The 15,288-nt window shown below is 31.9% G+C and overlaps 2 protein-coding genes across 2 annotated transcripts in view; one reads left to right on the forward strand and one right to left on the reverse strand.

Moving 5' to 3' along the window:
* Positions 1–5,683, reverse strand: LeuRS-m (Leucyl-tRNA synthetase, mitochondrial). Its single transcript, XM_088200711.1, has 6 exons — positions 5,605–5,683; positions 4,877–5,332; positions 1,394–2,795; positions 1,083–1,333; positions 782–1,015; positions 1–414 (listed from the first exon to the last, which is right to left on the reverse strand). The coding sequence occupies exons 1-6, from the start codon at positions 5,638–5,640 to the stop codon at positions 178–180; spliced, it is 2,616 nt and encodes an 871-aa protein (XP_088056837.1). The 5' UTR covers positions 5,641–5,683; the 3' UTR covers positions 1–177.
* Positions 5,684–9,270: 3,587 nt separating this feature from the next.
* The window catches only part of LOC148228783 (sphingomyelin phosphodiesterase), a 33,872-nt gene continuing 27,854 nt past the window's right edge, over positions 9,271–15,288 (forward strand). Inside the window, exon 1 of the mRNA XM_088200715.1 lies at positions 9,271–9,432. The gene's annotated coding sequence lies outside the window, so the exon portion shown is untranslated. The remainder of the gene's footprint in view (positions 9,433–15,288) is intronic.

The raw sequence follows: 15,288 nt of genomic DNA on the forward strand, positions 1-15,288 counted from the left end.
TTAATAAAAATATTTATTCATTTTTAATCGTCACATTGTGGCATAATTAAAAATACCTAGACAAATCATAAAAAAAGTATGTATATTTTTAAAATACTTTCATACTTCATATAAAAAAACTATCAACATTATATAAATGCATATAATTAACAAGAAAAAAAGTAATTTAATTACTAATTAAGCTGTTTCGGCAGCGACTTCTTTCTCTTTTTTCTGTTTTTGAGTGATTTTCGTTTTTATATTGATATAACCACGGCAATTTTCAAACACTTTGAAGTCTACATTTGCAATTTCGTTTCTCAGCTTTTTCACCACTTTGGCATTTTGATGGACGAGAGTCAGAGCTTCGTTTACCTTTAACTTATTCATGTCATCTCGTAAAAGTGGAATACTGCATATAACTGCATTGTTAACCTAAAAAAAAACAATATATCGTTTTCCAGCACGCCAAATATAAAAAAAGTTAAACAGCGGCTCGAAACATTTTTAGGTTTAGGGGTTTTATAGCTCACATAAATATAGTGTGCTGTGTGATGTTTTTGGAAAGTTAATAGCAAACGCAATATTTTCATTATTAATGAAATGTCGAGTTAATAACTATCAATAAAGAAAATTTATGATATACCGATATTGAAATGGATATATTAAAAAAATTATTATAACCAACTTAGATAAGGCAATATTTAGAATCGATTTCTATTGACTGACAAATTATATGGTTTTAAGATATTGCAGTTTTTATTGTCTATGTTGTTTCTGTTTTGTATATTTGTATACTTACAAGACAAACGAGTTCTAGATTACAATGTGCGTCCACTACTGGCCACTTTTGATCGAGGACATTTTTATTCCAGTCAAAGTAGGAAGCATCGGCATTCACTCTGTTCTCCGCACTTATGAATCCAGCCCATAATTCAGAAGCGAAATGAGGAGCTACGGGAGCAAGCATTAAAATTTTAGATCCTAGAAGACGCTCATACTCGCTGCTGATCGGAATATACATTTTTGGAACTTTCTGAAAGTATATTATTTTGATTTTAATATCATATATTTCATTTTAAATTGTATGTAAATGAGCGTACCAATAAAGCTTTTGTTGCACCTTGCAACTTAGAAATTGCTACACTTAAATGATTAGTGTAATTGTAATGATAAGTAGCCTGCGTCGTAAAATAATTTCGCGAAGTCCAAATGCTGTTTTCGTTAACTTTAAATTCGACTGATTCTAATATACCCTCTTTGCCATGGAAACTTTCTGGATTGGAGCGAAGCAAGATAAACTTGTTGACCATGCTCCATAATTTGTACTCCCAATTGAGAATTCCAGGGAAAGCTGTAACGAAAATAAAAATTTTACTTTTTGGTATGATTAAATAATTATTTTAAGACATACTATCATTGCACCAGCGCCTCGAAGACACGGGAGTAACATCCCCGAGCATGAACAGTCTTGTTGTATCACAGCTATACTCCCGGAATAGAGTAGCGGGATCGACGCCGTTGAACTTTGATTTGCTCATCTTTTCCCAACCGATTTCTACTGGTAAGCCGTAGTCCAAAGTAAACGCTTTTTCTTCGTCGATTACTTTGACTTCATTCTCCGCAACATATTTACCGCTCTCCTTTACTTTGAACGTTTTTCCAAACACCATCCCTTGAACGAGCAGTCTTTTGAACGGCTCTCTCATGGGCACTTTGTTGATTGAGTGCAAAAAGTGAGTCATGAATCTGGCATAGTATAAATGCAAAACAGCATGCTCCTTTCCTCCAATATACACATCGACCGGTAAGTTTGGCCATGCCTTTTCTTTTGAGAAAGCTTCAGAACTATTTTGCGAATCTAGATATTTAAGAAAGTACCAAGATGAGTCAACGAAAGTGTCCATGGTGTCAGTTTCTCTCGTAGCTTCTTCGCCGCATTTAGGACACTGAGTATTCAACCATTCCGTTGCATTTATAAGAGGAGACTGTCCGGATTTACTAATTTCAACATCAATATCGGGCAGTATGACGGGCAGTTGTTCTTCTGGAACCGGTTGTATTCCGCAGGATTTGCAAGTGACCATCGGAATTGGAGTGCCCCAATATCGTTGCCGAGAAATGAGCCAATCTTTCAGCTTCGAACTTACCGGATAACCGCCTATGTTTAATTTCCTAGCTTTTTCACATACTTGATTCCGCATATTTTGAATCTCTTGTTCAGATTTGTTGAATGTAACATAATCATCATTCAGTATGCCAGATATTATAGAAAATTCTTTATCTTCTTCGTAAATCTCGGGCGAACCTATATGTGCTTCTACTCCTTCGGGAAAATTAATAGCACTTGTAACATAAATCGGCAACTTTTGATTCGTAATCGGATTCTCGGCGAAAACGGTGAGTCTCTTATAAAACTCTGATTCGAATGAAACCAATTTATCATCGTTTAATATGTGCGTTGTAGGGATTGCGATAAATTTACAATGAAGCAAAGTTTCAGGTTTTTTAGTCCACGCCGTTAAAGATTTGAGAGATTCGGTAGACGGGTCAGTGTATATTACAGGTAAGTCGATTGAGATTCCGTTGCATTCGCCGATCCAATGTTTCTGTAGCGCGGTAATATCTTTCCAATCGATTAAGCTCGAATCGCTTAAACCATCAAACAAATCTTTACCGAAACGCGTTGTCCTCACAAACCACTGATTCAAAAGCTTCTTTTCTACCTTAGCGCCAGAACGCCATGAGCATCCGTTAATATCGACTTGTTCATCGGCTAGGACAGTTTGATCGATCGGATCCCAATTAACAGACGCCTTGAAAAAATAAACCATAAAATAATGAATAGTATTGTAATAGTTTGTAAGTAACATATTTGTCTCGTTTTCTTAACTCATTAATTAATTAACACGGTATTAATGAAGAAGTTAATTGATGTCTAACATTTACATTTAGTATGTTGGTAGCAATATAAAATGCATATATTAATTAGGCAATATATGCACTAGCAAATCACTTAATTTCACAGGGTACACGCAATAGAATTTATGAACAATGTAATTAGTTATTGTATGCTCTCACTGTTCGGTGTTTGTCAAAGTAATAAAAATCAAATAATTTATACATTTAATTGGTATTTTAAACCATTTATGTAAGTTAAATCTTGATGCCAATTTATATAACCCTCCTTTTAAGTAGATTCATTGCAAATAGTTATTCGTTGGGTGTTCACTGTTTTGACCAACGCTCGCTTGCTGCTGCTCGCTCGTACCTAACCTGTCCAAAACTAATTTTTTTTTATTGGCAGGCTGGATTCGACCCGTGAAGCATTTTAGAAATTACTTTTATTAAAAAAAATATGTATGTATAATAAAAAAAAACATTTTAAGTTGGTTTTGCGATTTAAGTTTCACGATCCAGCGTCTAGGTAGGTACTGGCGAAACAATACAATATTTTTGCTACCAAACATGTGTTTAGTAGTCAAAAATGTACCTTGATATATTCTCAAATATAACAATTTTGTTACATTCTGGAAATTTTCTTTTATTGTTTATCAGTTAGTTCATTAATTTTGTCAAGTTAACACGTATTAAAACTGTGAACATCTGAGAAAAATAATCGCTTTTTGTATATTTTTTTCAAATTAATGTGTTGTATGTGTTTCATTTTGTTACGTGATAATAATAAAGAATAAATTAATATATATATTAAAAAAAATATATTAAATAATACACCTTAAATGAATAAGAGAAGAAAAGTCGATAAGTAGAATGTTTTTAACGTAGAATGGAAAATAAAATACTTTTTTCACTTACTTAAACTATAAAACTCTTTGTCTTATATGCAAAAAATATACAATAGTATTGCAGTGTTGAAAGATTATAATATTAAAAGACATCCAAACATAATGGAAAAAACTCGGAATTAACTTTGAAAGCTAGATCGAAAACAGCAAGTAAATAAAGTAACAATTTATTCTCACGACAAAATACATTTACCCGTATGACTATGAAACAAGAAGATGCTACAAAACCGAGTTATGCAATTACCTTATAATTGCAAAGAAGAATAAACTATTTTTTTATGGTGACTTTATTAAGGAATGCATGATTGCAGCCGCTGATATTGTGTGTCCGAGTTATGAAAAACAATTACGAAATGTAAGTTAATCTCGACGGACAATAACATGTAGAATTTAATGTATTAGTGATTTGAATAAGCCACTTTTATCAATATTACAATTGATAACATGGTATTCAATCGCTCTCGATGAAAGTACCGATCAGAAGAAAACAGCTCAGATATTATTTTTTATAAAAACATGTAACCCTAATTTCGACATAATCGAAGAACCTGTATCAATGGAGTCCATGAAGGATCAGACAACTGGAAATTATATTTTTGAACAAGTAAATAATTGCCTAATCAAGTATAAATTACCATGGAAAAAATTCGTGAGTGTGACTACTGATAAAGCCCCAAGTTTAACTGGCAAAAATTCAAGAGTTCTGAAGAAAATAAAGGACAAGATTAGTGAGGAATGCAGTGATAAGGAACGAATTACAATTCATTGTATTTCACACCAACATGCGTTGTGCAAAAACGTTCTACAGGTTGAACACGCCATATTGTAATGTTAAATTAGATCAATAATCATAAACAATTTAATTTTTTTCTGTATGATCTCGATTCCGAAAATTCAGATGTCCTTTACCAAAACCAAATTTGTTTTTTTATGTTCGGGAAGAATTCTTCGTCGGATATGAGAATTAAAAAGTGATATAATTATATTGAGATATAAACATAATTAATCAATTAAACTTATGAATGTAAAAATATGCAATTTAAAAAACGGGACGAATATATATTATTACTTGAAAATTGTTTTACACTCACCTCTTTCTTATAGACCAATCCAGATTTATACAATTCCAAAAACATAGCTTGTGTCCATTTGTAATAAGCAGGGTCGCAAGTGTTGATCTCATGTTTCCAATCAAAATTGCAACCCAAATCAAACAGTTGCTCTTTCATCTTGGATATGTTTTCAGTGGTCCATTTGCTTGGGGCTAACTTTCTTTCAATAGCAGCGTTTTCAGCTGGCAGTCCAAACGCATCCCAGCCCATCGGATGAATCACTCTATAACCGTTCATCCTTTGAAAGCGAGCTATACTATCCGATATAGAATACACTCTGACGTGTCCCATGTGCAAGTTTCCCGAAGGGTACGGAAACATAGACAAGACGTAATATTTCTCGTTTCTCGTAAGTACTTCATTTTTAGTCTTTGTCACGTAGACCTTCCAGTAGGTTTCAATATCGTGTTTTAATTGCACAGTGAGTTCATTACCCTGAAGAAAAGAATATATTATATTTACCGCCATTATAAGGCAAATAACACAACAAAAATAAAAAAGTAGATTGTATTTAATCTTTTTGCATTCATTGTCAGTGATAAATTTACTGAAAGTTTCGCGTAAACATAATAATTAGGAATAAAAATAATCAACTATCATAACCGGTTTTAACCAAAAAGTTATCAATAATATGGCCAAAACTTCTATCAAACGGTGAATTTAATGTTATATTATGATTTTAGTTATAAATATATCGATCGGGTTACCCATCTGGCGATTCCTTTGGAGGCTGTTTTCCACATAACCAAAAACACAAACACACAGGTCGGCTGTCAAACTCGTTATGGCCGCTAGGCGGTCTTAATTTATTGATATTTTGACATTTAACCCATTCGCATCACAAAAATAATGAATATGAATTAGTTACACAATAAATTATAGTTTTCAATATAAATTTAATACTTTGTAGAATAACGTCATTTGAGGGGGATGGGGTTTAGGTGGGGCATATGTCCCCTCTTGAATTGGACCAGAAAAATGTATTTAAAGAAAAAATATAATTCTTAATAAAACCGAATTATTGAAAAAACGACCACAGACTGGCCATATTCCCCCCTTTTGGGAAAAGCTAGAAAGACATCCTTGTATTATACAGGTTTGTTTCTGGTTTATTTATAAAAAAACATAAAATTGTATATACTTTATAGCCAGGGCTTTCGTTTAGGAGAGGAGAAGGGGTTGGTTAAGTTATTCCTGCCTCCACCCCACCCCCCCTTGAATTTATCATTTAATGAAATACTAATAATAAAAATTTAGTGCAATTATTTACTTCCAAGAAATAATTGGATATGTTTTGACAATTTTATATGCATACGTATAAATAGCAATATCATAAATATTTTTTTTTAAAGAAAATTTAATCTTATCGTGCTTATGTTAAAATGATTTCAAAATGCTTTTTTCGGTATATGTCGTGGTAACATCAATTTCGGTTTTATTATTATTTAGAAAATAAGCGAATATTTTTTGTGTGACTTCAAACGCACAGTAAATCAGCAGAAACTGCTCGTACACTTTAAGAGCACGATTAACAATTCAAGAGCTTCCACAATAGTTGGGCGTTAGTAATCTAGCAGTTCTGGTCTATTTAAAACAGCTAGGAAAACAAAAAAGCTTAAAAAGGGTGCCGCACAAATAGACCGACTCCATAAAGTCGTTAAGAAATTTGTTCTGTACTTTTTTTACTCAATAGAAACGATATATTGTAAGGTTTGTTTTTAAAATATTTATATTAATAAAGGCATCATTTAACATACGTTTGATACCGCAGTGGAGTCCAATACCCTTTTAAAATAAACTAATTTATCATAAGTCTGATTTTTTTTCTATAAAAGAAAATATTTATTTATACCAGATGCTAACGCCTCGTTATTGATTTCATCAATTCTTACTTGATATATGTGAACGTGGAGGCTAATGAGTTAAACAGTATAACGTTTGTTTACATCGCGGACGCACGGAATAATAAACGCTTTAATATGTACATATCTTTGTATATGCATGAGAAATAAGACTATCATTTAAAATACACGGATTGAATTTATTTTTTAGTTGCGAAAACATATTTTTTTTAAATTTAAATATCAGTTTTGTTTATTATAAATATAAATATTCTCTCATAATATGTTTTATATTCTAATTATTATGAATATTGATAAGCTTTATTTGTTATATCATCTATTATTTATCAGACAAAGTTTGTACGTAATATTAACATCAATTATTTTCACTGGATTTATTGTCATTTAATGTCAGTTGTAGAATGTCATAGACCGATAGTTAATGACAAGTCGTCTAAAGTGGTACAGGTGGATAGGGGGTAAACTCCTAGCATGTGGAATGCTTAACTCTGAATATCTAATCCAGTTAGATTTAAATTTAACTGTCTGAATTAGATAGCGTATTCTCGAATGGAATGGGATCCGAAAACGTAAAGAATGTCTGGTATGACAGAACTATTATTTAGATATCCAAAGGAGGCACTTACTGATTCTGGACCAACTGCCAATTAGATAGGCGGGTCTGGGTTGTAGTACAAATAATAGTAATTCATTTCTTAGAGGCGTTTCTACAGCGCTTTAGAGGTATGATGTAATGTCAAAGGCCCCTTTTGTGGCAAACGATTATTTTCGCAATTATATAAGTTCTCTTTATCTCTATCATTACACCGAGTTTTTTATTCCAATAGTACAACGATCCTAAGCATGATTATAAATTGTGCAAAGGGTATTAGCATATGAAAGAAAAATAACGTATATTTAAAATATCATATAAATTACCATATTTAAATCCCATACAGCTTAATCACAAAACAAGTCGTAGTGTTAACCCCTGCTAAATTGTTCGAAATAATTATCAATAAATACGTATTTAATCACATTCTGTAAGTTTTGTTGGACCAACAGTATGGATTTCGTCCCACCCGTTCCACTGTTACTAACCTTCTGTCTTTCACCAAAACAGTGACAATGGCGACCGATTATCGAAAGAGTATTTCACCCCTTCGGGGGTTCCTCAAGTGTCTAAACTGGGCCCTCTGCTTTTTATGTTATTTATTAATGACAAATACGGCAATTAAACATTCAAGTTTTCTTCTGTACGCAGATGATTTAAAATTGTATAAATGCATTCAATATGTTGCAAGCTCCTTCTCGGGATACGATTGGGATACGATTCGCATACAAATTGTATGTCACTAAGCATTTCTTCACACTACTGAAGGATGCTATCGTCAATCCAGCTATTTTCGAAGAATTCCAGTTTTTGCTTTCAGAACGTTTTCAAGAATCACGATCGCGTCCTCTTTTGATAACCGTTAGGGCTACGATGTCTGCACTTTTCAACTCGCTTATGGCTGTGGCCATCCGGCTCTTTAATACGCTGGCATTGCATATTGATCTATTAAACGTCAGCTACGAGGAGCTGGTCCGGTTCGTATTATATATTTTATGATTTATTTTGCTTCTTTCTATGTATTATTTTAATTATATATTATTTTTTGCGTATTGAAATAATACAATGTATTTTTTCGGACATTGTGACGCATTGGGGTTACCTGTTAAGTTACGATGGTCTTAATTTAATTTAAATAAATAAATATTTTAAAATTGTATTTTATTTAAATTAAATAAACCCAATTGATGTTCTCAAGCGAAATACAACTGTGCATCGGAAACGAGCCGTGTGAATAAATCTACAATAATATATAATTATATTTTGTTTCTGGATTTAATACTACATATTATGTAAGCAATATTTTATTTATTTTTATTTTAAAATAATTATAATAATGGCAAAACTCTTATTTAAAATATTTTCTCCAAAAAAAAATGTAAATGTATAATGGATACGAGAATGGTCCTGTGTGGCTTTCGACGCCCAAGTCAAATTGGTGTTGCAAGCGGCTTCAATTTTTATATGCGTATTTGTACGCAGCGGCCGTTCTATATATTCTCTATTCTGTAGTGTCGTCGATAACACTGAATAACACACGACACTGGTTATTGAACGGTTATTTGCAATTTTTAACCGATGTTTGGGGAATAAATATACGAACGGCGATAAAAAACAGTTTTAAATTAAAAAACGTATTTATGTAGCAAAACGTTGTTGGCCACTTTCGCAGGCGATCGGGCCAAAATAAAAAAAACTTATGTTCATAACAATCTGGTTTCTAAGCGTGACGCCGATAAAAATAAACAGTTACAATTTAAACGTGTTTTTAAATTAAATAAGCGTGATAATTGTCTTATAATTCGTTAAATTTTGAAGACGGTAAAAAAATAATAGTTGCGTCGACACGGCACATCCCTCGAGTGAGTGGCGCGACCGTTGAATATGGTGTCGAGTGACAGCTACGACGATCGAGCGTCAGTGGGGAGATGCGTGCCGTGTTGTCTGGTCGCGTCGTCTGGTTGCGCCGTCGCATTATACACATTTGCGGTAGTTACAATACATACACTGATCCAATAACTCGACGGAGACTATCGATCGAAGACACGACCTTCCCTCGACCATCCTCGAGCACCGCGGAGGTGAGTCGACCTCTCTTTCTTCTCTTCTCGTCTTCTTGAGCGCAGTTTCTCCTCTCGCGTAACTGTTCATTTTAATGGGTCACATTTTAATGTCAACTTTTACATTGTCGCGCGCGTTTTCACGATCGCGAATCGCAAACGGGGGCAAACGGCGCGACATTTCAAACTTTTGACACCTAGCCGTGTTCGCCTTTTTACTTTCTCCGTCGCGCGATCGGCGAAAGTTCCATAACGCATCGATCGAAGGGAAACTGTAAACAACGTAGATGCAACACATATTTGTTTATCGTTTCAAATTCAATGGTAAAGTGAACCGATCTTGTTTTTTCTAGTTGTCTATTTACTGCGAAATTTAGATGTTAAGGAAACAAAAAGTTGTTTATTGTGATGTTAGTTACAAATTATACTAATTCTACTAAGTATACTAACTTACAATTATTATATCTCTTGAAACTAAATCAAGTTATTCAATGAATTGTTTATTTGGTATTTCATCACACCATTTTTACTAATTTTTGACCAGTGAATGTTTTCTATTTAAGTGGAAACACAATAAGCAATTTAGAGCAAACTTTCGTACGAGTTAAAAACTGGGAGTAAAACAGCAGCAACTGCTCGTAAATTAAAAAAAATGCTTTTCGAGTGAGAACTGTTAAGTAACGTTCCAAATATTTCCTTACCGAAGACGTTGGGAGTCCTTTAGTTAATATAGTTTTAGTGAATGCGTTAATAGAATCATAACGGCACGATTATATTGCTTTTATTTTCTTTGATTTCCCTATTCTCGCATAAGAATAAATAAAGTAAAATCGAGCTGGGTCGTGCATATTGACATCTAATGATTGTAAGCTGTAATAATAGCTTATAATTAATAAAATAGATTTTGTTTTAAGTCTGGTGTATCACTACACATTGGGCTAACCACTATCAATTTGCAACGGAAGACTTATACTCTTATTATTTAGTCCTAATCCGCCAAAATTTTGTGATCACCACGTGCACTTGAGAATAATAAACGTGTTTTTATCAAGTCGCATATAACTCAAAAGGTAATCCTCATCAGTGGCGTAGCAAAGGTTTGTGCCTCCCGGGGCGATCCTCACCATCCTAAAAATCTGTAACTCAATGCATGTCATTAATATGCAAAAACTTTCTGGGGTAGGCGACCAATTTTGCCCCCCCTTCCCAACTATTTTTTTGAGTTTGATGAAGTATGTTTAGTATTTCATTATTTTAGCACGTGCTCGACTCGAAAAAAATAGGAAACATTTGGTGTAATTTAGAAGAAACTGGCCGAATTTTCGGGCCGTCCAAAAATATTTTTATCTATAGGGGCGAGATCATAAAATCAGCATTTGTTGAACTGTTATTTATTGCTTTCACGTATTCAGCTTAGCTTTTAGCTATTCGTGGATGTATTTTTTAGCGCATTCAGCTTAAAAACCACATTACACGAACGGTCCTTCCATTGTGAAAATGCCGTCTCCAAGCAAGTGCCGCTCGGAGCGGTCCGCTACACTTACTATAAATTTATTTTAAATTATTATTATTTAATATATATATTCCTGGTTAAAAAATAGGTTCCTGTATATAAGTTAGTATTTTTTTTTAATTAAAAAAATATTTATATGAACAATATTTTCAATCATGACAAATGTACCAAAAATAAAGAAAAAATGTACTTTATTAAATATTTCTTTTATTTAAAAGTTAAATTATCTTAATAATTAATTTAATTTTCCTGTTTTATAATTTAACTAAGCTAATATTTAAAATTTATCATATTATTTACAAATAGTAGTCGAGTATATAAGGTTTGGAATGCTCTAATGTTTGTCTACGATCTTGAAGAAATTCTTCTCAAAATAAAAACAAATATGTATGTAGTTTGTATAATAATTTCTTGAATTTTAATTCTCAAGTCAACAAAACAATGTACATAGAATCACAGTAACATGTGTATGTGAAAATTTTATTTTTAACCTAATCTTATAAGTTTCCTTAGAAACGATTTTGCAATATAGCATTTTATATTTTGTAAGGTTTGTAGATAGATCCAAATTGCTTATAAAAGCCTTAAGTAATAATGTTTTTAATGAAATTTTTCAGTTCCTAAATGAGTTATTCATTAATTATATTATTAAAATTAATAAAATTGCATTTTCTTTATAGAAAACAATTGCTAATACGTTGAAATTAAGCCTTATAATTGTATTTATTAGCAATACATCCATTTTATTTTATCATTAAAAAGTTTAATGATAGTATTGTGCGGTGCTTTTTTAATTGCCAACTAAGATAACAATGGTAGAACTGTCAAATTACGATAGTAGCAAATGATTAAAATTTATTTACGTATAGTTCACGTCGATAAGCTATTGTCAAAAAATAAATTAAAAAGAGTTAACAATAGTAAGGTCGAAGTTCTTCTTATTCTGAAATTAATATAGAAGTGCACTATAATTGTGCATTGATTTTTATATTATGTCTATGCTGTAATGAAGTTATAAATGACTTTTAATTCTTGTTTTATGATCAGATAATATTATAAACATTACAAAAAATGCGTTTTTGACATTTTAACAGTTGTAATTAAAATAGTTAAATATATTTTTATTAAATTAATTTAACATTTTTTTCAGTACAATAAAATTTAATATATATAGGTTTATAACACCTTTTTCTACTTCTGAAATCATTTTTGATTCATGTCAAGAAGACGTTAACTAAGTATCTTAACACGTTTTTGCTGTAAGTGATATATTTGACTTTTACTTTTTAGTTCAATAAATAATATTTTAGATGTTTTGAGAGTATTAATTTGAAAGAGTCTAAATCTAGTCTATTAACTAATATTCGAGAAAAATGTTAGTTAACATGTTATTGCCTAGGGGTCTTCATACATATATTAATGCTGATTTCAAATGTATGATTACATATTTTCATACAATTATATTATATTGTATAAAATTGTTATTGTTAGCGCGATTAATATGCAGCTTTCGCTATATTATCATCTCTAATAGCTTTTTTTAAAACCTGATGGTTAAGCATCGCTCGATCGGTTTGAACCAGTCGAAGGTGGGTCGTTTGGGGCATTCTTTAGTGGTTAATTGGCACAGAGATACATAACGGTATATGAAAAACATAAGTCTTATGCCGCCATCTCACAATGTCAATCATAGGACCTCTTCATTTATGATTTATTTAAAAAATAATACGAAATCGAACCATTTTTATTATATGTTAGTGTATGATTATTTATATTTTATAAAATGAATGAAATCATCATACAGATTGACTTATTTATGGCAGCACAGCTGTTTGTTTGATTGGTCATTATTTACAATTTACTCATTGCACAATTCATTGTCATTTTAGAACCATGGTTTAAGTTGAATAGTTTTTGTTCGTCAATTGTAAAATATGAGTCTTTTGCATTTGAACTCGGATGTGGGTCACATCCGAAACCCAGTTAAAATACGAAAACGAAACCGGTGAAACGGGTTATGGGAAAACGTTTGAGTGCCGTCGTGCATTTAAAAATAAGTCTAAAATTCAACTAAAATGAACACAGTTTTACAAGTAAGGTTGTATGTATGATGAAAATCGCTGAAGTAATTTAATATATTGATATTTAAAATTAAAATGTATGTATGGTAACTGCACCAGTGGTTGAGCGCCACACATTGAATGGCCGTTAGCAAATCAAACAAGATATATTAAGAATAACTCAAGTCCGTCACTTTCAGAACTGGAAACTTGAATTAATTACCTGTAATGTATAGAATAATTCTCACAACCAGGCCCACCGAGAGTGAACCTGGGCCCTGGGAAAACAATGATTCCGGGCCTCATGACACCTCATGAAAATTATTAAATATATCTACTCATAATATTTACTTGATAATTAGTCGTGTTTTCTCTGCTGCTCAGTGTTTCCATATGGTGAACCTCCCGTTCAGGTCAAAAAAAAAAAATCGTGTCATCGCGGTAAAAACACTCCATTATTAAGTGCTTATATTAATACTTTTTATAACAACATTATGAGTGAGAATCGAATAATGCATATAAAAACCGAATTTTGCCCAATGGGAGAGCGCAAAAACAATTATCCCTTCTCAGAAGTCAAAAATCCACGTCAAAAGCAATAAAATTGTGTCGGCGCCGTCGCAGTGGGAACGCTCCGTAATTTGGCGTTCACATTACGACTTTTTTAATAATATTACAAATTAAACGAGGAACATATAAACCGAATTTTGATCAATAGGAGAGCGCAAAACCAATTATTCCTTCTCAGAAGTCAAAAATTCACGTCAAAAGCAATAACTTGCAAAATTAGATCTATATTTTTTTAGACAATGATTATTTTTTTTTATTAATATTTACATGTGTCATTCGCTGGAAACAAACCAGGCTACTTAATACTAGTGGATACAGTTTTTATTTTGTAATTCCATTAAAAAGCAATCGATACATAAAAACAGTGTGGCTAATATTTGAAAATCGTATGTAGTCGTCGATGTAAAAGGAAATTCGTTAATGCATAATTACTCTCACATTCATTATTAAAAATATGATAATCATTGGACGTATATTGTAAAACATGCTTAATAATGAATTTATATCTGTATGAACTAATGATATATAAATCTGTTTGAACTAATGTTATATTATGGAAATTTTCATTGTGGAAAAACTAATTTTCCATTGTAGTCTGTTGTGCAAATATTTACAATTAATCGCTGTCGTAAATAATAATTATGAATTTCCTGTATGAGACATTATAATTACCGTATCGTTTGACGTATAGTGTTGTTAAAAAAATGTTCAGCTCCTCTGGTTTTAATTACAAGTTTTAGAAGAACCGCAAAGTGACTTGATCGTTCTAGAACTGCATTCCTAATCAGGTTTTTGGTTTGTGATATAGTATATATTATAATTTCACGAACGTTATTTAAAGTGATGAATAGGCAATTGAGCGATTAAATGTATCAAAGAGAAGTAAAGTGAGTAAAGAGACACATGAGTTTCTCGTTGATTTTTCATCAAGCTTTGTTTTTTTTAGCGAAAATATATTATACACATATACAATATTAGAAAAATAATAGCATTATGAGTTTGAGAATGAAGTGAATTAATAACTATTGTATTACTTTAAGATTTAGCCCGTTTCCTGTTAGTAGAAATGCGAGGTCCTAAGTTTATATAAAAAAACACCTTTTTAATTATTAGTATTGCTTGATAGCTGTATATTTGTAGATATAGATAGACTTAAATAACGTCATATTGTTTTAAACACATCCAGCGATATGTAATATATGTATCGTTGCCGCAACCGGTCTTATTGTAACGTATTCCGCACCGGTGTACTCGGAACCTAATACTCCACTCAATTTATAGCAAATTGCAGAATAATTTCATATTAAATAATACGTATATTATATTGCATTAACACACAATTATAATAAATTCTAAAAACGCAACTCATTGCATAGAAAATAGACAAACAAAATTGCACAACTAAACGCGTGTTATAAGCATTGCAATGTCAAGACACTGGCGCAATCTGATGTTTACTTGATCTATCTAAAATATAATTACAATTGTGAATTCATATGACTTATACACGTGCTCTTTTGCAATATCATTCCATATTTTAATTAGCCAATTTGATCAGATTTATCAAAATGCATCACTGCTGGGTCAATTTCAATGTCAGATCGTTTTCTGTGGTTGTGAAACTTTTTTATCATCTTGTTTTTTAGTCTCCTATGCGCTAAAAGCGCTAATTATCATTGGGTTTTCAATACGATATTGCGACATTGAACTCGTTATCTATTAAAGAGAAGCTCA

The sequence above is a fragment of the Plectrocnemia conspersa genome, unplaced genomic scaffold (genome assembly GCF_051122295.1).
Source record: "Plectrocnemia conspersa isolate PC_06_02 unplaced genomic scaffold, ASM5112229v1 ptg000012l, whole genome shotgun sequence".
NCBI classification, from domain to species: domain Eukaryota; kingdom Metazoa; phylum Arthropoda; class Insecta; order Trichoptera; family Polycentropodidae; genus Plectrocnemia; species Plectrocnemia conspersa.

Bases quoted from the DNA above. Each gene is read 5' to 3' on its own strand.
- LeuRS-m (XM_088200711.1), bottom strand. From the start codon at position 5,640: ATGTGGAAAACAGCCTCCAAAGGAATCGCCAGATGG. The intron at 1,016-1,082 runs GTACGCTCATTT...ATATACTTTCAG, and splicing joins GTGCAACAAAAGCTTTATTG to AAAGTTCCAAAAATGTATAT. The intron at 415-781 runs GTAAGTATACAA...GTTTTTTTTTAG, and splicing joins ATCTAGAACTCGTTTGTCTT to GTTAACAATGCAGTTATATG.